This window comes from Ahaetulla prasina, chromosome 7 (genome assembly GCF_028640845.1).
Source record: "Ahaetulla prasina isolate Xishuangbanna chromosome 7, ASM2864084v1, whole genome shotgun sequence".
Classification (NCBI taxonomy): domain Eukaryota; kingdom Metazoa; phylum Chordata; class Lepidosauria; order Squamata; family Colubridae; genus Ahaetulla; species Ahaetulla prasina.
This window is the reverse complement of record NC_080545.1, coordinates 10,237,737-10,262,747: the sequence shown is the minus strand read 5'-3', so window position 1 is coordinate 10,262,747 and position 25,011 is coordinate 10,237,737. Positions and strand designations below refer to the sequence as shown.

The window sequence follows — 25,011 nt, the reverse complement described above, 5'->3', positions numbered from 1 at the left end:
GAAGTGAGATGGGCGGCAAAAAAATCTAAAATCTAAATAAAAATAAGGAAAAAGGCAGGTTTTTATACAAATAACTGTGGACAGGGCTGAAGTCAATTACAACAGAAAGCCACCAATGCAAATTTCTCATTTGGAAACAAACTTGAGTAATCCAAAATTCTAACAGCACATTATCCATGTACACCAAGCTGTTTTTGAACCAGACATGGACATGAACAGCAACAAGTGTCGGCTATTCTGGTTTTTTCTCTGCTGTGGGTTTTTATCAGCACACTAGTGGAAACATCAAAGAGACCAGCTTTGCACAAGATCAGATCTCTGGGACTCTGATGGATCTTCTGGCCTTCTTGAGTGGACCATCTAAGACTGCGAGGCGAACCTATGGCATACAAGCAACAAAGTTACAGTCATACAGTCATAAGTGGAAAGAGATGGGTGATAGGAACAATGAGAAGATTAATAGTAGAATAGAATAGAATAGAATGTGCCTACCGTTCCTGTCCTATTGTTTTTCTTTTTCTTCCTCATATATATATATATATATATATATATATATATATATATATATATATATATATATATATATATATATATATATATATATATATATATATATATATATATATATATATATATATATATATATATATATATATATATATATATATATATATATATGCTTATATATACTGTGTGACAAATAATAATAATTCCAACTTTCCAGCGGCTTTTAATTTTCTCAGTTGCTATTTCTGATTCCAATTCCTGATAACAAAATACCTTATGCCACCAGACTTGAAATCCTGGGCTTAGAAAATTTAGAACTACGCCGCCTTCGAAATGATCTGAGTTTAACTCATAAAATCATCTATTACAATGTCCTTCCTGTCAAAGACTACTTCAGTTTCAATAGCAACAATACACGAGCACACAATAGATTTAAGCTTAGAAATGAGTATTTCTGAACATATATATTTTATATATATATATGCTTATACCTCCTAATATTTACTCATATATATGTTTATATACTATATAATCTTTTTTGTATGATACTTATATATATATTGTTGTGACAAAATAAATAAATAAATAAAATAAATAAATAAAAAATCTGCAGAGATTCTTAGTCATCCAGGTTGTCCCAAAGGTGCTTTTCCAGGAGGAAACTGGACTTTCTTGTTTTTTCTTCTTTTGAAGACGTTTCGCTTCTCCTCCAAGAAGCTTCTTCAGCTCTGACAGGATGGTGGGGAATGGAAGGGTTTATTATTCCTTGCAGACAGCTGGTTGTTTGCATCCTCTAAAAGGAAGGAATATAAATAAATAAAGGACTATAAATGGAGGGAATATAAACCCTTCCGTTCCCCATCATCCAGTCAGAGCTGAAGAAGCTTCTTGGAGGAGAAGCAAAACGTCACCAAACGAAGAAAAAAAAACGAAGTCCAGTTGCCTCCTGAAAAAGCAACTTTGGGACAACCATGACCTGGATGACTGAGAATCTCTACAGACCAGGGGTCTCCAACCTTGGCCACTTTAAGCCTGGCGGACTTCAACTCCCAGAATTCCCCAGCCAGCTTTGCTGGCTGGGGAATTCTGGGAGTTGAAGTCCGCCAGGCTTAAAGTGGCCAAGGTTGGAGACCCCTGCTAGATTATGAACTGAGATATCCCATCTTTTAGAAACCAAGTTCATACTAGACCCCAGAGTGAAAGAGTGGGAGCCACACACCCCCAAAAAAGCCCTTCCCCAATCAAGAAGAAAAAGCAAAGAAAAAAAATCAGAATTGAGATCTGAAAGTTTCCCTAAGAGACTCCGAAGTCAGAGAAAGCAGGCGGGGGGGAGAGGAAAGGGGAGGGGCCGGGCCCGAGGAGAGGGACGTAACCAGAAACCGCGCCTAGCAGTGTCTCCCGCCGCTTTCCGTAGTAGCCGGAAGTCCCCGTTCTCCCACTTCCGTTTCCGCCGGCGGCGGTTATGGCGCGAAGGTGGGCTCCGGGGAAACCGGGGGAGGTGGGGAAGGGTGAGGGATGTGGGGGGGGGAGGGGAGGGGAAGATCGGGAATGAGGGGAAGCGGGCGGCCGAGTCTTCCCCTATGACCGCTGCGCTTCCCCGGCAGGAGCGGCCGGAGCGGGAGGGCGGCCCCCGCGGACCCGTTCCAGGAGGGCGACGAGGGTGAGTCGGGGAGCGAGCAAGGCGGGGGAGGGGAGACGGGTGGGGCGGGGGTCTCGGCGAGGGCCTAACCGGACCCCCCTCACACACACCCCTCTCTCCCCGCCCGCAGACGAGGACTTCGCCGCGCCGCCGAAGAAGGCTCGCCCCGCCGGGAAGAGGTGAGACTGAGAGAGAAAATGAGGAGGAGGAGGAGGCTGCGTGTAATACGGGCAGAGGGATTCTGTGCTGTATGCTAGTATATAGATATGTGTGGGTGCTGTATATATATATATATATATATATCACCCACACATATCTATATACTATAGTATATATATACTATATACATATCTATATACTCGCATACAGCACAGTATCTATATACTCGCATACAGCACAGAATATATATATATATATATATATATATATATATATATATATATATATATATATATATATATATATATATATATATATATATATATATATATATATATAGCACCCACACATATATATGTGAGTATATAGATATGTGTGGCTGATATATATATATATATATATATATATATATATATATATATATATATATATAGCACCCACACATATCTATATACTCGCATATAGTATATATATATACTATAGATAGATAGATAGATAGATAGATAGATAGATAGATAGATAGATAGATAGATAGATAGATATAGGGCCGCGGTGTGGCTCAGGCTGTAAGAAGCCTGTTATTAAACACAGCTGCTTGCAATTACTGCAGGTTCAAGTCCCACCAGGCCCAAGGTTGACTCAGCCTTCCATCCTTTATAAGGTAGGTAAAATGAGGACCCAGATTGTTGGGGGGGCAATAAGTTGACTTTGTATATAAATATACAAATAGAATGAGACTATTGCCTTACACACTGTAAGCTGCCCTGAGTCTTCGGAGAAGGGCGGGATATAAATGTAAATACACACACACACACACATATATACATACACACAGATATATGCATATGTGCGTGTGTGTGGATAGATAGATAAATGCACACAGACACATGTAAATAGGTTTAGATTGTAGCTACGTGCATATATATATGTATACATAGATATATGTGAGTGTAGATCATACGGGAATATATATTTTGTGTATAAGAATGAATATATATGAGTGTATATATTATATGAATGTATGTATATGTATGTGTATGAATGTATACGTGTATGTATATTGTATGTGAATATATTTGTGTACATGTATGAATATGAGTGTATATTATATATGAATGTATATGTATGTGTGGATGAATATATAAGTGTATGTATATACGTATGTATATTGTATGTGAATATATATTTGTCTATGTATGAATATATGAGTATATATTATATATGAATATGTGTATATGTATGTGTATGAATATGAATATGTGTATGTATATACATATGTATATTGTATGTGAATATATGTGTGTATGAATATACATATATGTGTATATATGTATGTGCATATATTTATGCATATATGTGTATACATAAACGTGTATGTATATTTGTATACATTGTATATGCATATGTTGTATATGAATATATGTGTGTATATGTTTGTGCGTATGTATAGTGTATAAATGTATAAATATGTATGTATAGAATACTTGTATGTGTATGTATATTAAAACGTGTGTATATATGTGATATATGTATGTATACATATATGCATGTGTATTGTATATTAATATGTGTGTATTCATATCTCCAAACTACATTATTTATGATAATGATATTTAATCAAGTTGATTGCAAACTTGCCATGGACAGCAAGCAGCTGTTGCAAAGGAATTGCAGCCTTAGGATCCATCAGTCAAAATGTGGCGTTTAAATCATAAGAAATTGTGAATGATGTCTCCCCTCCAAGTGTGGAAAAATACTGCAAAATTCCATTTGTAGCAATTATCTCTTTATTACCCGCTACTCTACAAGATTGCCCATTCTGTTAACAAGGACTTAGGATCCCGAAGATTTGCTGTCTACTTTATTGGACCAGCTGGTTTAGCAAAGGTTATTCTGTTGTTGTGGCTGAACTTTAATGACATCATTTGTTTCCGATGCCTGCAGAATTTTGGGATGGGCAGTGGCTGAACATTGGAGTGTCCTTTGCCCAACTGGAGGGGGGAAAAAATTCTGCCTTGTTTTCTGTTTCAGAGTTCCCCTCGGTGAGAAACTTTTCCAGAGAGACTTGGAAGTTACCTTAGCCCTGTCATTGAATGAATATTTGGGAAACAAAGATAAAATTCAGAAAAAAGGTGATTCTTAAAACTCTCAAGATAAAAATACCGTTTTTTATGTACATCTTTGGGAGTGGTGATATGTTATTTCTTGAAATTGTTCATTTCTTGCCTTACTTTTTGCTGATAGAATAGTCAAGTTATACAGAAGGCAGCATGTTTCAGGTTTGCTATTCCTGCCACTCAGGGACTGCCTTTAGCAGCATCCCTTGAAGTGAAGGTGCCAGGAACTCGGTCTGATACTGCGCAGGTAATCCCCAATTTAAGACCACAATCGAACCCAACATTTCTGTTGCTGAGTGAGTTGATTAAGTGAGTTTTGCCCCATTGTGTGACCTTTCTTGATACAGCTGTTAAGCGAACCACTGCAGTTAAGTTACTTACACAGTTGTTAAGTGGATCTGGCTTCACCATTGACTTTGCTTGTCAGAAGGTCGCAAAAAGGTGATCGCATGAACCCGGGAAGAAAATTAATGTCCCGGGGACGTTTCGACGAAGTCTCATTCGTCATCTTCAGGCTTCAGCATCGTGCTTCTGGGAGCAATGTGTGATTGCAGCTGTTTCTTCCTTTTTAACTGCTAGTGGGGGTTTGAACTAAGAAGAAACAGCTGCAATCACACATTGCTCCCAGAAGCACGATGCTGAAGCCTGAAGATGACGAATGAGACTTCGTCGAAACGTCCCCAAGACACTTCCAATTTTACGCGGGAGAAAACCCGAATAACCAAAGACCTACATACAAACACCCGCGAAAACCTCAGAAAACAAATATATATGTATGTATGTATGTATGTATGTATGTATATGTATATATCTCTTTGGTTATTCGGGTTTTCTCCCGCGTAAAATTAGAAGTGTCTTGGTGACGTTTCAACGAAGTCTCATTCGTCATCTTCAGGCTTCAGCTTTGTGCTTCTAGGAGCAATGTGTGATCGCAGCTGTTTCTTCCTTTTAACTGCTAGTGGGGGTAACCCACTACGCGGGAGAAAACCCAAATAACCAAAGACCTACATACAAACACCCGCGAAAACCTCAGAAAACATATATATGTATGTATGTATGTATGTGCAAATTACCTCTTATTTGCAAGTGCATAAGACATCCAGCATTCTCCATTATCTTCTTTCCACATGGACAATAACTTCAGCCTAGAACTCTAGTCGTCTGGGCCCATAAGGACGATGGGTTTATTTCCTTCATCTAAATTCCCAATGTTGTTCAGTGAAAACATGTCCAGTCTGGCTGACTGTCAGAGTGGTAGTGAGTCATCAGTGGATGGAAGGTGAGTTAGACACTTTGAGCTCTTGCTGTTGTATGGACTGTAGGTGCCCTGTTCAGAACGGGTGCAAGAGAAGCCCAGCAGAATCCACAGCCTCGTCTTGGTCAGAGGACATGGCCTCTGACACTTCTCTTTCCTTCTGAAGCATCGTCTTCACTGTTTAATTTCAATTCTAGATGACCGTGCTGAACCTAAGGCAGCCGTAGAGGATTTCAAACAGGAAGCTGTGTTATCCACACCAGAGATGGAGAACGATGAAAACTTATCTGCCAGTAAGATTGACCTGAAGATGGCATGTAGCATTCTTTCCCTAATATCATGCCCTAAGTTTGCCTCTTGGGGTTTTCGCCCTTTTTTCCTCTTAAATTGCATTTACTTGAGAATACCTAGAAGTATGTGGTGGCTCAATGGCTAAGACGCTGAGCTTGTCGATCGGAAGGTCGGCAGTTCAGCGGTTCGAATCCCTAGTGTCGCATAACACGGTGAGCTCCCGTTACTTGTCCCAGCTTCTGCCAACCTAGTAGTTTGAAAGCACATAATAATGCAAGGTGTTGTGGTCCACCAGCAGCCTGTGGAGCGGGCAGTGGAGTCGGACACTGAGGAGGCTGGGGAGGACAATGGGCCAGTCCTGGAGTCAGGGGAAGGCCCGGACGAGGGGTCTGCGTTGGAGGCAGAGATGGGGCCAGGGCCATCTGGGAGCAATGCGTGGACTCTGGAGCTTCCAGAGACGGACAATAGAGAGGCAGAGGAACAGGAGGAGCTTGTTCCTAGTACATGCATCGAAGAGCTGCCAGAAGGCAAGAGCAGCTAAAGCAAAAAGGACGACTCAGGAGTACGAGCAGGAGATGATTGGCCCCTCCCATAAGTCTTAAAAGAGCAGGAAAGGTTCTTGGGCTCTTTGTAGGAAAGCAACATTGTTTCTTGTGTTTCGAACTTGTGGGGCTTTGCCAAGAAAAGCCTTCGGCAGGGTGCCATAAAGCCGAAGGACTTTTTCTGAAGGACTTGTTTTGGAATTAATTTGGACTAAGCTGAGAATGAAGTAATTCTCAGCTGTTCTAATAAAATATGTTTGTTTAGGACTGTCTGGTAATTGCCTAGGTCACAACACAAGTAAAAAAATAGGGATCACCTTTGGTGGGAAAGTAAAAGCTTTTTGTACGCCTTTGTCTTTGAGTCATGCGTGCCACATGACCACGGAGATGTCTTTGGACAGCGCTGGCTCTTCGGCTTTGAAACAGTGATGAGCACTGCCTCCTAGAGTAAGGAACAACTAGCACATATGTGCGAGGGGAACCTTTACCTTTACCTTAGAAGCTGATTGTAACTATGCGTGTGACCCTTTTATTTCACCGCATTTTTAAACTCAAGTAATTTTGTACAGACCCACTCAATGTTGTCATTTTGAGCTAGCACAGCGAGTAGAATTCTATTCTAGAAAAAGATTTTCCTGCAAACAGAATGAAACAAGTGTGATGATATTAAAATATTTAGTGTGTCACTGTGAAACTCTGTGTTAAAAATCATCCCTTCTCAGTACCCTGTTGTCCCCGCCCCCAAAGTACCACCACCACCCCCGCCCCCAAAGGCACCTGGGCTTTGTTGTTTTTTCTTTGCAAATGTTTCGCTTCTCATCCAAGAAGCTTCTTCAGTTCTGGGCAAATGTTGTATGCAATTAATCTGCATTTCTTAAAGCAGGGGTCTCCAACCTTGGTCCCTTTAAGACTTGTGGACTTCAACTCCCAGAGTCCCTCAGCCAGCAAAGCTGGCTGAGGAACTCTGGGAGTTGAAGTCCACAAGTCTTAAAGGGACCAAGGTTGGAGACCCCTGTCTTAAAAGGAGGAGTTATTCAGTAACCCTCCATCCGTTCGTTACTTTTTCCATCTTTCAATCTCACGATTAGATCAGGAAAACTCTCAGCCACCTTCGGAGGTTGAATTAGGTTCTTTGAAATCGGTTGGGAAGCCTTTGAAAACCTCAAGCCCTTCAGTGCCCAAGAAGCCCAGCTGGACACCCCCAGGTATGTTCGTTCACACGGATGACCCAGTCTCTCTCTGCCCTAGGCATTTGGGTTCAAGAAAGAAAGCATCTCGGGACATGCGATGGGGAGGTTGTATGAGGCATTTTTCATCCCAGAGGATGGAGCACAGCTGGACCAGAAACCAAGGCTGTTGCCCCTGCCTTGAATCAGGAAGCTCTGGGAACCTGGGGTATTTTGGGGAGGAAAAATAGGTAAACAGGGGCTTTGGGGAAGTGCTGGGTTTCAAAAATTTTTACTACCGGTTCTGTGGGTGTGGCTTGGTAGGCATGGCTTGGTGGGCGTGGTATGGCTTGGTGGGCGTGGCATGGGGGCGTGGCAGGGGAAGGATGCTGTAAAATCTCCATTCCCACCCCACTCCAGGGGAAGGATACTGTAAAATCTCCGTTCTCTCCCCACTCCAGGGGAAGGATCCTGTAAAATCCCCATTCCCACCCCACTCCAGGGGAAGGATACTGCAAAATCCCCATTTCTACCCCACACCAGGGGAAGGATACTGCAAAATCCCCATTCCCACTCCAGGGGAAGGATACTGTAAAATCCCCATTCCCACACCACTCCTGGGAGAAGGATACTGCAGAATCTCCATTCCCACCCCACTTCAGGGGAAAGATACTGCAAAATTTCCATTCCCACCCCACTTCAAGGGAAGGATACTGCAGAATCTCCATTCCCACCCCGCACCAGGGGAAGGATACTGCAAAATCCCCATTCCCTCTCCAATCCAGGGGAAGGATACTGCAAAATCCCCATTTCCTCCCTATGAGCCGGGACTCGGGAGGCAGCGAATAGATGGTGGCGGGGCCAGTCAGAATTTGGGGGATTAATCCTGAAAACGAGCTTATTTCTATTTAATGATTTGTAGCCCACTTTTATTATTTTTACAAATGACTTTAACGTGGTGAACATACCCAACACACCTCCCTCCTCTTATTTTCCCCACAGCAACGACCCTGGGAGGTGGGCTGGGCTGAGCTGAGAGAGAGAGAGAGAGAAGGACTGGCCCAAAGTCACCCAGCTTGCTTTCATGGCTAAGGCGGGATTTGAACTCACAATCTCCTACTTTCTAGCCTGGTGCCTTAACCACTAGACCAAACTTATTAATGTGATTTAATATGATTCTTACATTTGATTAACAGCTGCTACAAAAAAAAACAATTTGTGAAATCGGGTGAGGTCACGGGATGGCTCCGTTTAAAGATTAACATGATTTGCGACCCTAATTACGGGCTCAATTTTAGTTGTACGTCGAGGACTACCTGTAAAGTATCGGAGGGGGATCTTTGAAAGTACCCCAGAATCTGTTGTGATGTACAGGTAGTCCTCGATGTACAACTAAAATTGAGCCCGTAATTAGGGTCTCAAATCATGTGAATTAGGGACACTGCAACCGTCATCAAGACATGCCAGTTGCCAAGCATCTGGGTTTTGATCACATGATGCAGAAATGGTCATAAGCGTGAAAAACAGTTTTTTCAGTGGCGTCATAACTTGGAATGGTCACTAAACAGTCTGTCGTAAATCGAGGATTACCTGTTGTGTTTTTTTTTTTGCATTTGTTTCAGGTGCATCTGGAAGCAAAACCAGCCCATTGGGAAGAGCTCCTGTTAGATCACCTGTTCACAGTCTCCGGCTTGGCCTCTCCAGACTTGCCAAAGTGAAACCTTTGCACCCATCTTGTGCCGGTACCTAAGAGGGCTTAGGCTGGGACGAGAAGGCTGCAGTTTGAGGTGGAACAGAGGAAAAATCAGTTTTTTAAAAAATACAGAACCAGGCGCAAGCAATAAAGGCATCCCAATTGGGAAAACGCCTTTTAAAAATGGGTTCTGTCCCTTAAAATATCCAGCAATAACGCCATGGGTTTATTTATTGTCCCTCAAAAGATCTAAGTGATAATGCCCTGGTTCCATCTGCTTTCCCTCAAAGAGTTGGCCAACGAAACACAACCCAATCTTTCTAGTTTTATCCCAGTTTGGCCAAGTGTAGCTTTTGAGGATTGCATAACCAGCAACAGTGGTTCGGAGCATCTTCTGACCATGTAGAGCCGCGTTTCTCAACCGTGGCAACTTTTAAGAGATGTGGACTTCAACTCCCAGAATTCTCCAGCCAAACCCTGGGGAATTTGGGGAGTTGAAGTCCACATGTCTTAAAGTTGCCACGGTTGAGAAACAGAATGTGTCTAGAGAGTGTGTTTTAAAACCGCTATGAAAGCAACGTGTTATTCCCTCCTTGGTTTTACTTCTAATAGAAAACACTGTCATTACCATCAGTTTACAGCTGTTATTTACCTGACCAATGAAGTGCGCGTTCAGCTTCTAGTCCTTGCAAGCATTATTCGCTCTTTGAATGAGATACTGAATGTAGTGATCGAACATATTTATCATTGCGACTTTAGACAATGAAATAAATTTTTTTTTTAGAAAAAACAAGCTAGGTGATTTCTTTTTATTTTTACAGTCAACTGTATTATAAGTTACAAAGAGAGACAACAAACACAAAAAAATAATAATAAAAAAATGGTGACAGGGACTCAAAAAGGGAAACGTTAAGTGACGGGGAAAAATCATTTTTAAAAATTGACTTCTGACTTCAGTTTGGACAAATACAGTCAAGTCGCCTTTTAAAACCAAACCAAAACATAAAAATACATATTTGAATATTTTTCTAATCAATAATTCTATGATAGAACAACCTATTTAAACAAACATAAAACATACAGTGCACACATAGAACAGCAAGATTGAAAATACACAATGTTTCTATAATAACTGATTCAGTCATCAAATCCTAAAGTCAGAACTTTTATCTTTCTTGAACAAGAAATCTAGCCTCCTTATAGAAACAAAGAGATAGATGATAGAGATGATTGACAGATAGATGGATGGATGGCTGACAGATGATAGGTGATATAGATAGATGACAAATGACATTGTTGTGCCTCGTCCTCCCTCTCAGCCAGGCCCCTCCCATCTACACCCAGGCCTGTTATCAGACTCCAAGTCTGATAATGAAGATGAACGGCCTGTCATGCCTCCAGCCCCCGGTCCTGGCACCATGCCCAGAGAGGATGTCAGGAGTGAACTGACCAGCCCGAGAAACTTCACTCCTACAGTGTGTGAGCAGGAAGCCAGCCACGTGCTGGAATTACTGACTACAGATCCAGCTGAAGAGAATTCAAAGTGGGAGGATCCTCGCTTCCGGAGATCCGAGAGGCGACAGCAGCAGAAGGAAGGGAGGGGCAGGCCTGGATAAATGCTGAGTCAGGGAGCCACACCCCACAGCCTATATAAAGGACCTGCTTTTGGCATTCCAACCTTGAGTCAAGCAAAGTCTCATCTAGTTTGCTGCTATTGCTGAAGTCACAACTTGGACTCCTGCCTGCCCTGAGAAACCTCGAAGGAATTTGACAAGCTGCAGAGGCTTCGTTGCCACTCTTGATACGGACTTCCTAGACCCGGTCGTCGGAGGGGGAGGGGGACACGACACATATATAGGATAGATGACAAATGATAGATGACTGATAGAAATGGTAGAGAGAGACAGACAGATAGATAGTTACCGTAGATCCGTGATTGCAAATCTATGGCATGCATGCCACAGGTGGCATACAGAGCCCTCTGCGGCCACACAAAGCCATCACCCCAGCTCAGCTCTACCACGCATGTGCGCACGCCTCCTGCCAGCCAGCTGGTTTTTGGGTCTCTGCGTGAGGTGCATATGGGAGATGCGTGTGCATGCATGGGTGGTTGGGTTGCACGCACGGGGGTCACGCGTGGAAGGTTATGCATGCATGTGCAGGGGCACATGCGGGGGTCACATGCATACATGGGGGTGGGGCACGGGGTCATGTGCATGCATGGACAGGCGCATAGCATTATGGTCGTGCGCACGAGCACTTTCGGTACTCGGCGCAGAAAAGTTTAGCCGTCACTGCCATAGATAGATAGGTGAAAGATAGATGATAAAAGACATGACTGATAGATGATAGGCGAATGACAGATGGAATACAGAGATAGGTGATAGAAATACATGTACTATAAAACCCAATTTGCAAAAAAACCAGTGTTCCCAACAGGCTGCAAGATGACAGCAGTGCTCTGCTATACTGTAATTCGTAGGCTTTACAAATTACAGTTCAGAACTTAACTGAAGAGAAAAATCTTTGGGAAATAGGCTGCGTGGGCAGAGAAAGAAACCTAGCGGTAGTAAGGTTTCACGAGAGAGACTAGACTGGTGTGTGCCACATGAGATGTTCACTTAGTGAAGATGCTGGACCAGGGGCACAGCCCCACCCCACCCCAGCCATGGAAGTACCTTAGAGCAGGGGTCTGCAAACTTGGCTCTTTTAAGACTTGTGGACTTCAAGTCCCAGAGTTCCTCAACCAGCAAAGCCCCCCACCCCAAGCCGTTTTCACTGTCGGAGGGATATTGTTGTGACCCAGGCCCAAGTAGGTAGTAGGAAACTCAGTCCGTGCGAAAACAAACTTTATTCAAACAGATGCGAATTACTTCATTCCCAGCGTAGTTCAACTAAATTAAAACAAATTCCTCCCAACACAAATTCCTCAGTCCTATAGCAAACCTTGGTCCAATTAGGCAAACTGCCAAAGGCCTTTCTTGGCAAAAGTTCAGAAGATACAAAAATAAATGCAAGATGTAGACGAGGCAGAAGATGAAGCTACCAACGTTGTTTTCCAGCAAAGCTCAAATGCCGTTGCTGGTCTGTTTTAAGCCTTATGGGAGGGGCCAATCATCTCTTGGCTCTACTCCTGAGTTGTCCTCTCTGCTTGAGCTGCTCTTGCCTTCTGGCAGCTCTTCTCATGCATGCATTAGGGACAGGCTCCTCCTGTTCCTCTTCCTCACTACTATCAGGCTCTGGAGTCTGCACCTCACGCCCCGATGGCCCTGGTCTTACCTCAGCTTCATCGCTGTCCAACTCCATTGCCAGCTCCGTAGGCTGCTGACGGACCACAACAGATATCAAAACAAACTAAAAACAAAAACAAAAGTGAGAAATGTTTCCCCTTTTGCATTTCAGCATGCAAGAAGGGACAGGAAAGGAGAAAAGGAAAGAGGAAAGAAAAAAAAGAAAAGTGAAGATGGGAAGAGAGCAAGGAAGGAAAAATAAGGAAAGGGGGAGAAGAAAAGATAATGAAGAGGGAAGGAAAGAAAAGGGAAGGAAGGAAGGAGATTATAATGAGAGCAAGGGAGGGTCTCAGGGAAGTCCTGCCTTAATATTTGGCCACCACAGCTGCTCCCAACCTTAAAGTCCTGTGTCACACCCACCATGGCCACGCCCCACCAGCCCTCCAAGGTCAAACACAACCCTCAGTGAAATCAAGTTTGACACCCCTGCCCTAGAATAAATTATTCCTCTCCTCCAAGTTCAAGGAAGGCTGGTATATTAGGCTGCAGCATCCAGATCACCAGCAGATGGCAGCAAATCCCGACTCTTCCTCTCTTTGCTGCCATCTAATGGTTGTTCAGGGCTCTGCATCCCAGATTGGTTGCCATCATTCAGAGAATTCTGTCTGTTCTTTCTATTGTGAGATCATGCGTTCTCTTTTTTTCCCCTTTGTGAACAAAGCTTCTCTAATTCTTTCAATCCAAATATTTAAAGAAAGGGGAACATTACGAGCCGCCTTTGCTCTATCTCCCTCCTTCCTTTCCTAGGCTTCTATAACCCCAGCCTACCTGATCAAATCATTTTTTTTTAAAGGAAGCAAACATAGGAGGAATTCTTCAAACACGTCATGCTGTCTAAATATTCATTCTTTCCATCTGCTCAGTTGACAGATTTGCCTGGCTAGACAAGCCGCTAAGCTAGAAAAGAAGTTCCTAGTCAGGTGTAAAGAATACAGAATAACAAGAGTTGGAAGGGACCTTGGAGATCTTCTAGTCCAACCCTCTGCTTAAGCAGGAGACCCTGTACCGTTCCAGACAAATGGCTGTCCACTCTCTTCTTAAAACCTTCCAGTGATGGAGCACACACAACTTCTGGAGGTTGATTAAACTCCCTGTTAATTCTTCTCACTGCCATAAAATTTCTCCTTAATTCTTGGTTCCATCCATAAGTTTCTACCTGTTACTTCTTGACTTGCTCTCAGGCGCTTTTGTAGAGTAGGTCAACCCTCTCTTCTCTGCGACAACCCCTCAAATATTGGAAGACCGCTATCATGTCCTTCTCCCCCGAGTCCTTCTCTTCGTTAGATAAGACATTCCCAGTTCTTGCAGTGTTCATCGTGTGATTTATCTTCCAGAGTCCTAATTATCTTGGTTGCTCTTCTCTGCACACTCTCCAGAGTCCCCTCATCTTTTTATACCGTGTTGACCGAAACTGGACAGTGGTCTTACTCCTGCAATATAAAACATCACGTGACCTTGTTACTATCATACTGAAGTTTGTCCCATCGTCCATTACAGGGGCTGGATCCCTCTGGGGAAGGCCTACACTCAGGCAAGGAAGAGAATAGAATAACGGGACCTTGGAGGTCTTCTAGTCCAACCCCTTGCTTAGGCAGGAAACTACACCACTTCAGACAAATGGTTATCCAATCTCTTCTTAAAAACTTCCAGTGTTGGAGCATTCGCAACTTCTGGAGGCAAGTTGTTCCACTGATGAATTCTTCTGATTGTCAGGAAATTTCTCCTTAGTTCTAAATTGCTTCTCTCCTTGATGAGTTTCCACCTGTTGCTTCTTGTTCTCCCCTCAGGTGCTTTGGAGAATAGCTTCACTCCTTCTTTTTTGTGGCAACCCCTGAGATGTCAGGACACTGCTATCATGTCGCCCCGAGTCCTTCTTTTCATCAAACTAGACATACCCAGTTCCCGCAACCGTTCTTCATATGTTTTAGCCTCCAGTCCTCTAATCTTTGTTGCTCTTCTCTGCACTCTTTCCAGAGTCTCTTTTTTACACTGTGGTGACCAAAATTGGATGCCGTATTCCAAGTGTGGCCTTACCAAGGCGTTATAAAGTGGTATTAACGCTTCTTGAAATTTAGAAAATGTAGCTCTTCGAGACAGCAGATGGAAAAGAGCTCAGCAGTGCCCTTCAAGGCTGTAGGATAATCCAGCCTTTTAAGGCAGCTGCATCGTCCGCAACCAGGCATTCCTACCCTGGAGGGTTACATCACAGACCCTGCCGTCTACAAAACTCCATTGGCCACCTCCCATTGTCTCCCATTGTTATCTCAGAATGCAGCAAATATTAGGGGAGGGGGGAGCTCACAACTGGGAAAGGCTGCAATGGGAGGCCACCGTTTTGATTGGCGTCGGCGGTAGCTGACCTACGTCTGCTTCTGTGGAGCCGGATGTCTCTGTGAATACCTGGGCCCATGGGAAAGCCCCCAAAAAAGAAATTGCCACTCCCCGAGCAAAATATCCAAAGATCTGCTGTGGAGCACAAGTTGGAAACCGGGGACTATCAGGAGCCGAGTGCCGTGGCTTGTCCTAATCCTTCTGCGGCTCCCCCTGTGGAAGTTGGTGACCCCTTGGAAATTTCATGGAAGACTTTTCTCTCGGTCCTGAGGTCCATGGAAGAATGCTCAGAAAATATGAGGAACTCGTTGGTGCCGCAGTTCATCACTTCTCAGCCTGTCCTGCCCAGGTCAGGGGGAATCTCTTCCACCTCTGTAGATTTCAGTCAAAGTACAGTAGTGGCTAAAATGGTGGAAACCTTTTTGGGAAAAGTGTATTTTCTAAAACTAGCTAATAACACCACTTTTTTGGGCGCGCGGGAGTAGTACCCTTACATTATATATCAATGGAAAGATAATTTACTGTATTTTTCAGAGTATAAGACGCACCTTTTCCCCCCAGAAAAGAGGGTGAAAATCTGGGTGCGTCTTATATTCCGAATGTAGCCCTGCCCAGCTTCTCAAATGGAGGTTTCAGAGGCTGAAAAAAGCATCAGAAACGAAGCTTCAGAAAAAAAGCCTCCAAACAGAGACTCAGCCTTCCATCCTTTATAAGGTAGGTAAAATGAGGACCCAGATTGTTGGGGGCAATAAGTTGACTTTGTATATAATATACAAATGGATGAAGACTATTGCTTGACATAGTGTAAGCCGCCCTGAGTCTTCGGAGAAGGGCGGGATATAAATGCAAAAAAAAAAAAAAAGAATTAAAAAAAGAAGCCTCCAAACAGAGCTTCAGAGGCTTTTTTTCTGAAGCTGTTTCAGAAATTTCAGAGGCAGTAAAAAAAGCAAAAAAAAGCAAGGCACAGAGCTCACAACCAAGGAACCTGTTGCTAAAATTCACCGCTGGGAACAGCTGATTGGGGGCGTTCCGGGAGGCCTATCCACCTGCCAATCAGCTTTTTTCTTATTTTCCTCCCCAAAAACTAAGGCGCGTCTTATACTCTGGTGCGTCTTACACTCCGAAAAATACGGTAATCAAGAATGTAATGCAAATAACTTTTATGAAGGATTTGCTATTAGAATAGCAGTTACAGTATTTTTACAGTATACAGTAAAAGTGAAACACCTAGAAAAAAATGAGGTATACAAAAATTATCACCCTGCCAGCTCTTGTCACTTCCCGTCTGGATTATTGCAATGCTCTCTACATGGGGCTACCCCTGAAGTGCACTCAGAGGCTTCAGTTAGTCCAGAATGCGGCTGCGCGGGTGATAGAGGGAGCCCCTCGTGGCTCCCGTGTAACACCGCTCCTGCGCAGTCTGCACTGGCTACCTGTGGTCTTTCGGGTGCGCTTCAAGGTGTTGGTTACCACCTTTAAAGCGCTCCATGGCTTAGGGCCCGGGTACTTACGGGACTGCCTGCTGTTACCTTATGCCTCCCACCGACCCGTACGCTCTCACAGAGAGGGTCTTCTCAGGATGCCGTCCGCCAAGCAATGTCGGCTGGTGGCCCCCAGGGGAAGGGCCTTCTCTGTTGGAGCACCTACCCTCTGGAACGAACTTCCCCCTGGTTTGCGTCAATTACCTGACCTTCGGACCTTTCGCCGTGAGTTGAAAATGCATTTGTTTATCCAAGCGGGACTGGCTTAATTTTTAAATTTCTTGAATTTTAATAATTTTAATTGGGGTATTTTAACCATGGGTCAAATTTGACGGTTTTAAATCTTTCGGCCACTAATATAATATGTTATTTTAATTGTTGTTTTAATCTGTATATTGTTTTTGTTTTAAATCTGGCTGTACACCGCCCTGAGTCCTTCGGGAGAAGGGCGGTATAAAAATCTAAATAATAAATAAAATAAATAAATAAATAAATAAATACTTAGTTGGGTAACCTTTAGCATGAATTATGGCCTTACAATGTCTTCCCATGAAGTGAACCAAGTCTTTTCGTTCTGCAGCTATTATCACGTGAAACCAAGATTGAATGACGGCTTCTATTAACTGGGTTTTATTGCTGGGTCCCTTCTGACTAACAAGTTTCTTTAGTGGGCTCCATAGATCTTCAATTGGGTGAAGGTCTGGGCTATTCCCAGGCCATTCCAGCAGTGGAATAGGATTATCTTGGAACTCTCCCCCCAAAAAGTGGTGTTATTAGCCCTCAAACCTCAAAAATACACTTTTTTCCAAAAGGTTTCCACAATTTTGGCCACTATTGTACATGAATAACTGAGGGGACTTTTTTTTCCATTTTACCTGGGCATTAAGATCACAGTGGTTGGCCATGTTGTGGGTTCTAGACAAGGGCAATTAAGCCTCGGTGGCGCAGTGATTAGAGTGCAGTACTGCATGTTATTTCTGCCGGCTGCCGGCTGCCTGCAATTTGGAAGTTCAAATCTCACCAGGCTCAAGGTTGACTCAGCCTTCCGTCCTTCCGAGGTTGGTAAAATGAGGACCCAGATTGTTGGGGGGCAAGAGGCTGACTCTGTAAATCACTTAAGAGAGGGCTCTAAAGCACTATAAAGCAGTATATAAGTCTAAGTACTATTGCTGTTGCTAAGACCTGATGTCGTGTCCCACTCCTCCTCTGACGGCCGGGTCTGGGAAGTCTGTATCAAGCGTGGCCACGAAGCCTCTGCAGCTTTGCCAAATTCCTGTCAGAGTTCTCAGGGCAGGCAGGAATCCAAGGTGTGACTTCAGCAACCAGGTGAGACTTTGCTTGACTCAAGGAATGCCAAAAAGCAGATCCTTTATATAGGCCATGAGGTGTGGCTCCATGACTCAGCACTTATCCAGGCCTGCCCCTCCCTTCCTTTTGCTGACGTCGCCTCTCCATTCTCCGGAAGCGGGGATCCGTTCACTGTGTCTTTTCGTCCTCCTGCTGTGCTGCCGGCAATTCTAGCACGTGGCTGGCTTCATGCTCACACGCTTTAGGAGGGAGGTTTGTTTGCTCATTCTGTCCGGGCATGATGCCAGGGCTGGGGGCTGGAGGCATGCCAGGCCATTCTTCTTCACTATCAGTCTCTGGCTCAGATAGCAGGAGATGGGAGGGGCCCAGCTGAGGAGAGAAGGGCGGGTGAGGCATAACACCTTACCATTGCAGGTTTGCTTTCATATAAATATATATTTTTATATTTAGATGCATCCCACAGCTGGTGAGGTTTAGGAGCAGGACCTCTGATTTCCTTATAAGGCAGGTGTAGACATTTAAATTCCTTACAAGGCAGGAGTAGCAGTCAAACAAAGTTTAGAGAAATGGACTGAAATCAGGGGTAGGCTGCTGGTGGTTCGCAGGGGTTCGGGAGAATCTCTAGCTAAGATTCTGTGCAGTTCGGAGAACCCCCAAACCCCACTTCTGGATGGCTTCAACCACCCCATCCCTCCCAGGAATTCTCACGCAGCCTATTTTGGATGCAGGTAAGTGCAGGGTGCACAAGGAGGCTCGGGGAGGGCGAAAACGGGCCTATCAGACGTTCAGGCCCATTTCCAGCCTCAAGGGCCTTCGGAGCCTGGGGAGGCTGTTTTCGCCCTCCCAGAGGCTCGAGGAAAGCCTCCAGAGCCCGGGGAGGGCAAAAACGCACCCTCTGCTGTGGTGCAGGAAGCCAACTAGGCCACACCCACCGTGGCCACACCCACCGTGGCCACGCCCACCCAGCAACCGGACAGAGAACCCCTTGCTAAAATTTTTGAAGCCCACCCATGACTGAAATCACAGGATGAGATGGAACAGAAGTGAGTAAAAAAATAACAACACCCGCTTCTCAGAAAACCAAAGGCACAGGTCGATTGTGGCTCAACTGGGTGATGTCTGCCTTGGTAACCATATTTTGGAAAGGCAGAGAAATAGTAGCATGCAAATTTTTTTTTATGAGCCGGTTGTTTGTTGCGGTTGCAGAAATGGTAACTATAAATGCTTTTTAAAGCAGTTCCATCGCTGGAGGTTTTCGAGAAGAGACTGGACAGCCATTTGCCTGCAATGGTAGAGGTCAGTCTCCCCTGCTTGAGTAGGGGGTTGGACTGGAAGACCTCCAAGCTCCCTTCCAACCCTATTTTGTGTTCTAAAAGGAAACGCAATCCGGCGGCCTGGGGAGAAATCACATTTCCAAATAATTCGATGGAATTGTTTCTCTTGTTCTATTTTAGCCTGACCCATGTTGAGGCATCCTTGGTACCCTCTGAGCTTGCTTGTTTTCTTATAGACCGGTGGTGGGTTTCAAAAATTTTTACTACCAGTTCTGTGGGTGTGGCTTGGTGGGCGTGGCATTGCATGGTGGGCGTGGCTTGGTGGGCATGGCAGGGGAAGGATACTGTAAAATCTCCATTCCCTCCTCACTCCAGGGGAAGGATACTGCAAAGTCCCCATTTCCTCCTGATCAGCTGGGTCTCCGGAGGCAGGGAATAGATGGGGGCGGGGCCAGTCAGAATTTTTACTACCGGTTCCCTGAACTACTCAAAATTTCCGCTACTGGTTCTCCAGAACTGGTCAGAACCTGCTGAAACCTACCTCTGTTGAAGACGTTTTATTACCCAAACTAGGTAACATCATCAGTGCACCGATCAGGGGTGAAATGCTCCTGGTTCAGATCGGATCGCCTGATCCAATAGTGATGGTGGCGGGTGGTTCGGAGAATCGGTAACAAAAATCTCTGCCCCCCCCCATGCCCAGCTGAGCCGCGTAATCATCGGAGGGTTTTTTTTTTACTTTTAAAAGCATTTTTTCTTTGGCCGAAGAAGTAGTAGAAAAAATGCTTTTAAAAGGCTCTGGTGATCCCAGCTAAATTGCCTGATCATCAGAGGACCCTTTTAAAAGCCTTAAAAGCATTCGGCTGAAGAGGTTGTAGAAAAAATGCTTTTAAAGTAAAAAAAAAAAAGTTGGCCACACCCACCCAGTCACATAACACCCCCCCAAGCCACACCCACAGAACCAGTAGTAACAAATTTTACATTTCACCAGTGGCAGAGCTTAGTATATATTAATTTATTTTATATCCTGCCTTTTTAATTATGCAAAACTCAAGGCAGCTTACAGCAATTCACACGATGGATCAGGAAACTTTTTTAATTATCCAGCTGTGAAGCCCTCTACCCATCGTCCTGCTAGAAAGTACAGCATCTTTTAGAACTTCTGATACATTCTGGAATTCTTGATCCTCGTGGCAGAATCTTGGGATCGCCTGGATGTCATAGCCCCCTATAAGAATTTTAAGGAGAATTTGATTCCCCCGCCCCCCCCGCCATGGTTAGGGATAGCATGGCAATGTTGCTAAAAAAATTTGTCTTAAACGGTAGTCCCTTTGTGTTGTACAGGGGTGAGTGTTTTGAATCACTGCACATTGGTTATTGTCAGGCGTCAACAACCAGATCTACACGTTAAGGGGTCAATTAGTGTTTTGACCTAGGCTTCACCGAAATATGACACAGACTCCTTGTCCTGAAAAAAACAACAATAACACCTTTGTTCTGTCCTCCTTCGCCTCCGTCCAAGTGATGGCTTAATTAGCCGGCACTATCAGCTCTGGCAGCAGAATAGCGAATGTCTGCCAAGTTCTCTGATATCTCCCTCGATGCTGGTGAGTCACTTCAGCTCTCAGTTAATCAGTTGATTTGCCGGCTACGAAGAGACACAGCAGTGCTCACTGCCTTTATATCCTGTGAGGTGTGGCTCCATGACTCAGCACTTCCTAGGCCTGCCCCACCCTTGCTTCTGTTCTTCCCTCCTCTCCTGCCTACAAAATCTAGGGTCCAACCACGCCTGATTGCTATCAGCTGGGTCTGAAGGCGTGGCCTGGGCGGGAGAAAGAGTCAGGGGACGGAGGCCTCGTTATCTCTTCCACCTGGCCTGCTTCTGGCTCCTGGAGCTGAGTCAGGGAAGCCGGTGCTCCCGAGGTAAGTCCTGATGGCCCTTCCCCCTCACTTTCCAAGTCACTTTCTGGCAGGAGGCCTGGCTCGGGGGGCGCAGACACAACACCCTTTTTATTTGGCTAATGTGAATTCCTAGCATTCACATCCAGCAAAGTCCCGGCAAACAGTCTTTCAAGGGTGAATTGCAAACACAGACCTTATCAGTCCTTGGATAGTTGCCAAGCCAATAGCTTCTTGATGCAACGCTGTACAAGGAAATACTTGGCAAGGAGTCTCTGTGAGGCACAACTCAGATAAGCTAATCTTTACACGAATAATGAACAAACTGTCTCCTTCAAACACCACTCCCCTTTCGCTCCTATTTCTTTCCTATGGGAGGGGCCATTCACCATCCCCTTGTGATTTTCCTCCCGAGTCAACCCTTGTTCCTTAACTGTTCCCTTTTCCTGACAGCTCTGCACATACACACATCGGGAACAGGCTCCCGCTGTTCTTCAGCCCCACTAATCTCCAACACTGAAGGTAGCTGATAACTGTCAGACGGCCCTGGCCCCATCTCTGCCTCCGACGCAGAGCACTTCCCCAACTCCAGGACTGGCCCATGTTCCTCCCCAGCCTCCTCACTGTCTGAGTTTGCTGCCAGCCCTGCTGGCCGCTGGGGGGGGGCCCACAACACTTAGTTATTTGATTGCTCAAGCCTATAACATGGGTATCTTCTCAGCCTAATCTGGTCAGACTAGTTAAGATTCCATGGCATTCAAGGTGGGGTCAGAATTTGCCTTCTTATGCCCATGTAGGGATTCCAGGCTAATTCCTCGTTTGACTAATTCCCCTGGCTCGACCAATCTCTCTTTGACAGCTATATTCTAAAGCAGGGGTCGGCAACCTTAAACACTTCAAAGAGTCATTTGGACCCATTTCCCAAAGAAAAGAAAACACCGGGAGGCGCAAAACTCTTCTTGTGCCTGATTAGTTAAAACCAGGAAGTAATGACACCCAGGTGGGTGGGTGGAGCTTCGTTCCGCCATCGCTATCAGATCTTTTTATTTTATTTTATTTATTTATTTATTTGTCACACAGTATATATATAAGCATAAGCATGAAATAACTATACAATATATAAGCATATATATGAGTATGAGTGTGTAATAACTATATTAATTGGATATAACGAAAGGAAACAATAGGACAGGAATGGTAGGCACGTTGGTGCTCTTATGCACGCCCCTTACAGACCTCTTAGGAATGGGGTGAGGTCAATAGTAGAGAGTTTTTGGTTGAAGCTTTGGGGATTTTGGGAAGAGACCACAGAGTCAGGTAGTGTATTCCAAGCATTAACAACTCTGTTACTGAAGTCATAATATTTTCTGCAATCATGATTGGAGCGGTTAACATTAAGTTTAAATCTATTGTGTGCTTGTGTACTGTTGCAATTGAAGCTGAAGTAGTCTTCGACAGGAAGGACATTGTAATAGATGATTCTATGAGTTAAACTCAGGTCATGTCGAAGGCGGCGCAGTTCTAAATTTCTAAACCCAGGATTTCAAGTCTGGTGGCATAAGGTATTTTGTTGTATTCAGAGGAGTGGAGAACTCTTCTTGTAAAATATTTCTGGACACGTTCAATTGTATTGATGTCAGAAATGTGGTATGGGTTCCAAACAGTCGAGCTGTATTCAGGAATTGGTCTAGCAAATGGTTTATATGCTCTGGTTAGTAGTGTAGTGTTTCTGGAGAAGCTACGCAAGAACCAGTAGTTTGGATCGCTGAACTACCGGCCATGATTGCTACCAGATCATGCATTCCGGTCCGATCCGGAAGCATTTCACTCCTGTGTGACCCCTAATTGTCTCACCTCACTTCACCTCAACATTTCATTTCATTTCACTGTAACAAAGCACCCTGTATTGTAGGAAATGCAACGCACCCTTTCAAAAGCCCGCCTGAGGCTCTGCGTGTAAAGTGCCTTTTTTAGAGATTCTTCAAATTATTTTTAATGGGTTTGCGTAGCAAGCGCACCTCACCATTCCCAATCTCTTATTCTATTTGATTTGGTCATGAATGACGCTCCTTGATGCGTTTGAGTTTTATTTTTATTTTGACATGACAAGACATCTCATCTGCTACAGTTGGAGGAAATAATACCCAAACTCTGTATTTTGAAAAAAATAAGGTTGTTGTTGTTTTTAACATGACATCTCATTTGCTACAGCTGGAGGAAATAATACCCAAACTCTGTATTTTGAAAAAAATAAGGTGGTTGTTGTTTTTAACATGACATCTCATTTGCTACACCTAGAGGAAACAGTATCCTAACCCCTGCATTGTGAAAAATACGGTTTTCTTCAATGTTTGTAACCTAATCATAGTTCTACTGTGGTGTTTTTTTTTTCCAGAAAGAAGATTAGTGCCAAGTCTGAAAAAATCAGGAAAGGACGATCAAGTGCTCTCCCTGTTATACTGAAACCTGGTGAAAAACCCAACCTTCTCATCCAAAAGGTGAGCAAAGGTAGTTTTAAGTAGCTGTGCTGTGGCCTGTTGTGGCCGCCAGCCCCTCCAGCAGCCGAATCAGAGGAGGAAGAGGAGGTGTGGTTGTCAGGGTCAGCATCCAAGCAACTTGAGAGCTCTGAGGGGGAAGAGGGAATGGAGCTGGCAGAGAGAGAGAGAGAGAGAGAGAGTGGTCACTTGAATTTACAACAGCACTGAAAAAGTAGCTTACAACTTATCCTCGCACTTATGACAGTCGTAGCATCCCCAGGGTCCTGTGATCAAAATCTGGGGGCTTGACAATTAGCGAAAACTGCTGCCGTTGTGATCTTTTTCTTTCAGTGCTGCTGAAGAATAGAATAGAATAGAATAGAATAGAATAGAATAGAATAGAATAGAATAGAATAGAATAGAATAGAATAGAATAGAATAGAATAGAATAGAATATTTTATTGGCCAAGTGTGATTGGACACATAAGGAATTTGTCTTTGGTGCATATGCTCTCAGTGTACATAAAAGAAAAGATACCTTCATCAAGAATCATAAGGTACAATACTTAATGATAGTCATAGGGTACAAATAAGCAATCAGGAAACAATCAATATCAGTATAAATCGTAAGGATACAAGCAACGAAGTTACAATCATGCAGTCATAAGTGGGAGGAGATGGGTGATGGGAACAATGAGAAGATTAATAGTAGTGCAGATTTAGTGAATAGTTTGACAGTGTTGAGGGAATTATTTGTTTAGCAGGGTGATGGCGTTTGGGAAAAAACTGTTCTTGTGTCTAGTTGTTCTGGTGTGCAGTGCTCTGTAGCGTCCTTTTGTGGGTAGGAGTTGAAACAGTTTATGTCCAGGATGTGAGGGGTCTGTAGATATTTTCCCAGCTCTCTTTCTGACTCGTGCAGTATACAGGTCCTCAATGGAAGGCAGGTTGGTAGCCATTGTTTTTTCTGCAGTTCTAACGATCCTCTGAAGTCTGTAACATACAGACTAACCAACATAGAAACATGGTCTTCTTAATTCAGGGCAGAACGTGGTCAATGTGTTTGGCAGGTCTGCAGGTTTCTTTGCCAGATTTGACCAAGGGATTCTTGGTTCAAACTTCCAAGGGCAGAGAACAAAATGGCGGCACCTTCTCGTGACAGGTAGGAAAAATGACGGAAGACACAATGGCGTCCCATGGAAGGTTTGTAGTGGAAAGACATCTCGAAGGAGGAAAGGAGACTACACAACCCAAACTCCTCCAACAGTTCCTTTGAACAAAGTTTTGAAAATGTTACTGGTCGGTCGTTTTGATGCATTGTACTTCCTCCTCCTCCTCCTCCTCCTCCTCCTCCTCCTCCTCCTCCTCTTCTTCTTCTTCTTCTTCTTCTTCTAGGAGAGGGAGCTGTGTGCCACTGTTCACAATTCCAAGCAAGATGGAGGAAAAAGTAGAATCGGATCAGGACACGTTGATCCTTGCGGTGAGGTGATTTTGAATCACGAATGCATCGAGATTACACACTTTCATTTTTAACCTTCCCTAAATGTTTTGAATCATTGAAGGCTTCAGGTCCCACCAGTTTTTA

The 25,011-nt window shown here is 44.1% G+C and overlaps 2 protein-coding genes across 4 annotated transcripts in view; both read left to right on the top strand.

Moving 5' to 3' along the window:
• Positions 1 to 1,925: 1,925 nt before the first annotated feature.
• RAD51AP1 (RAD51 associated protein 1) lies at positions 1,926 to 10,162 on the top strand. 3 transcript variants are annotated; one of them, XM_058190747.1, is made up of 7 exons: positions 1,931 to 1,980; positions 2,112 to 2,167; positions 2,277 to 2,325; positions 4,337 to 4,437; positions 5,875 to 5,970; positions 7,599 to 7,715; positions 9,299 to 10,162. In XM_058190747.1, the coding sequence occupies exons 1-7, from the start codon at positions 1,970 to 1,972 to the stop codon at positions 9,424 to 9,426; spliced, it is 558 nt and encodes a 185-aa protein (XP_058046730.1). In that variant the 5' UTR covers positions 1,931 to 1,969; the 3' UTR covers positions 9,427 to 10,162. The 3 variants fall into 3 exon arrangements, with proteins under 3 accessions (XP_058046732.1, XP_058046731.1, XP_058046730.1); XM_058190749.1 differs by lacking the exon at positions 7,599 to 7,715 and having other exon boundaries at positions 1,926 to 1,980; XM_058190748.1 differs by lacking the exon at positions 5,875 to 5,970 and having other exon boundaries at positions 1,928 to 1,980.
• A 114-nt stretch (positions 10,163 to 10,276) lies between these two features.
• The window catches only part of DYRK4 (dual specificity tyrosine phosphorylation regulated kinase 4), a 52,006-nt gene continuing 37,271 nt past the window's right edge, over positions 10,277 to 25,011 (top strand). The window contains exons 1-3 of the mRNA XM_058190750.1: positions 10,277 to 15,339; positions 23,348 to 23,450; positions 24,822 to 24,906. Of these exons, the coding sequence (XP_058046733.1) occupies positions 15,068 to 15,339; positions 23,348 to 23,450; positions 24,822 to 24,906 (460 nt within the window). The 5' untranslated portion in view covers positions 10,277 to 15,067. The remainder of the gene's footprint in view (positions 15,340 to 23,347; positions 23,451 to 24,821; positions 24,907 to 25,011) is intronic.